This window comes from Glycine soja, chromosome 18, assembly GCF_004193775.1.
Source record: "Glycine soja cultivar W05 chromosome 18, ASM419377v2, whole genome shotgun sequence".
Taxonomy (NCBI): Eukaryota; Viridiplantae; Streptophyta; class Magnoliopsida; order Fabales; family Fabaceae; genus Glycine; species Glycine soja.
Window position 1 is genome coordinate 52,989,893 of NC_041019.1, and position 2,890 is coordinate 52,992,782.

The 2,890-nt window shown below is 32.5% G+C and overlaps 1 protein-coding gene across 1 annotated transcript; it reads right to left on the bottom strand.

Moving 5' to 3' along the window:
* Positions 1-254: 254 nt before the first annotated feature.
* On the bottom strand, positions 255-1,244 carry LOC114396617 (uncharacterized RING finger protein P32A8.03c-like). The gene is made up of 3 exons (XM_028358693.1): positions 1,077-1,244; positions 640-902; positions 255-333 (listed from the first exon to the last, which is right to left on the bottom strand). The coding sequence occupies exons 1-3, from the start codon at positions 1,242-1,244 to the stop codon at positions 255-257; spliced, it is 510 nt and encodes a 169-aa protein (XP_028214494.1).
* Positions 1,245-2,890: the final 1,646 nt, after the last annotated feature.

Here is a 2,890-nt window from a genome sequence, read left to right on the forward strand (position 1 = left end):
AAAATAATTCCCATATGTTGTCTCTTTTAAATTTTCAATATTTACTCTAATTATTTTTATTAATAAAATGTTTGATATTTAATATAAAAAAATAATACTTTAAGAGTTTAGCAAACCAATGACATGGAAATGAAAGCACACTAAAGGCCATGACAAATGGAAATGACAATAACTTGGGAGTGAATTATGAGTCGTGGCTTTTTAGAGTGAATGTTGTATTCCCAGGTGAATCAAAGAGAATGTGGGCGTGTGTTTTATTTGCCCCTACTCTCGTTTCTACTCTCTCTATGATCTATGTTCTGGCTTTTCTTTTTCTCGGCATTTTGTTTCTCCCTGTATGCAATAATAGATATATGGAGAATCATGAAAGAAAACAAATTATATATATTAAATTTTAAAAGTCTTAAGGTGTCAATATTATTAGTAAGGAAGGTGTAATGGATAGCCGAAATTAATCACCCTCAAAAGAAAAACATCAAATAGATTCAAGTATTTATATTTCATACGATACGATACATATTTTACTTCTTTAAGATAATAAATTTTTACCACAGTACATTAATGCGCGAATCATAACAGTATCAAGAGACACGACTACAAGCGAAACAGCACAAAGGGCACGTACTCTTCTGAACAAACCATTGCAAAATACAATCAGGGTGGAAGACATGAGAGCAAGGCAACCTTGCTGCATTATCACCAGAGTTGAAATCCTTGATGCATATGGCACATGGATCCTCCTGTTCATCTTCAACCATAAATCTTTCGAGTGTCGTTGCCCCCGCAGGCAAAGACAAATGCTCACCTCCATCACAGGCCATTCTTTGCACTAATCCTCTTGATGGAAGTCCATCAGCTAGAAAAATGAATGGTGTACCCACTACATTATAACAACAGTGGCTCTGAAATACCATAATGAACACCTGAAAATAATTTATATGAACCCTGGACCGATGTAATACTGACTCGCGTAACCTTGTTGAAAGGTTTGGAACCAGGTCACAGTCGTGGCCAAGGATGAAATTTATAGGTATATACAATTGTGTAAGCAAATGCTTTAATAGATTATTACATACACACTGATGATTGAAAATGTCATGTTGAATTGGTAACTGCATTCGACAAAGTCTCACACCAAAGCTTGGATCAAAAGTTGAGACAAAGATGCTTATATAGACCATATGATTGATGAAAGTATTAGCAACATTGGAGAACAAGGTGGGTTCTTGAAATTGTCGTGTCATGTTCACGATGAGGAAGATTGATAGTGATACTTTTGTGTGTGATTGCACACAAAGGTATAGAAATAAGAAGAGATCGAATTGAAAAAGAGATATAGTAATAATTGGTCTATAGGGATTTGCATAGGTTAGATGTATTTATATTGTTGTGAGGTAATATATCTGTTATGATAAATCGTTTCAAGGCGGTGTTGGAGGGAAGCGTGAGATTTTGGTCTTTTGGTGAAAAAGGAAAGCTTGACAGTTTTCTTTTTTGTGAAGGAGGGAAGCATGAGATTTTGTTCTTTTGGTCAAGGACGGAAGTATATATGAGGTAAATAATTTAAAAAATTTGTATACTTAAAAAGATTTTCTATAATTGAATATATATATATATATATATATATATATATATATATATATATTGATATTAGAACATTTGAATGTAAAATTCAATGCAAAAAACGTTAAAAACAATTTTTTATATTTATTTCTTTCCTATAATAGTTTAATTTTTTCTCATCATTTTTTTACATTATCTCTGAAAATTAGATTACTTTTATATTGACATTATATATATATATATATATATATATATATATATATATATATATATATATATAAATAATGATTCGTTAAAAAAGTTAGAAGTAAATTAAATTTTAAAAAGTGTGTTATGTACCTTTATGTTTTCCCAAACTCAATAAAACCTGACAATAACGGAGTGAGATTTAAAAATTAAAACCCTCATTTTTTAAACTCAAACTTGAATTTTCCTTGCCTTTCATGAGTACAAGGATGAGGAGAGCTAAACTTGCCCTTGACCTACCTTGTTGTTATGCCTAACCTTGACTAGTGCATCTTTGCCCTACCTTGGATAGCACATCTTCAATTCCACCTCAGCCAACATAACTTCAACTTAACCTTGGCCAATGCATATTTGACTTGTCCAAAGTAAATGGATCTTCAACTCAATCTCAATAAAGGCATTCTCAATTTAGTCTCGACCTCGACAAAGACATCTTCAACTCAACTTCAACTAGGTCATTTTTAGTTTGATCTTAACTAGGGTATCATAAAAGAATTGATCTTAAATAACATTTTTGGTTTGGCCTTGACTAGGGCATCTTTAATTTGACCATAACCAATGTATCTTTAACTCAACCTCAATCATTGCATCTTTGCCTCAACCTTGGCATATGCATCTTCGACTTAACCTTTACACATGCATCTTTCGCTTAGTCTTGAGTAGTGTATCTTCAGCTCAACCCCGAATAACATATCTTAATTTCAACCTTGATTAGATCAACTTAAACTTGGCCTTGGTCATAGCATAATTCGGCTCAATTTCAATTAGAGTAATTTCAGCTTAACCTTAGTCAGAGTAATCACACCTTGGCTAGAGCACCTTAACGTTGATCTCGATTAGAGCATCTTAAGCTCGGCCTCGGCCAAAGCATCTTAAGCTTCTTGATCTTGGCTAGAACATCTTAAGCTTGATTCAACTAAATGTTTTTAAATTAAAATGTAATGCAAGTAAAAATAAAGGGACAACAAAATAAAAAACACTTAGAAGAATAATTTGTTGGGTACTTGAAGTGATTAACTTTATTGACCATTTCATTATTTGTATCACACACATATAGGTGTACATCCCTCTTCAACAACAA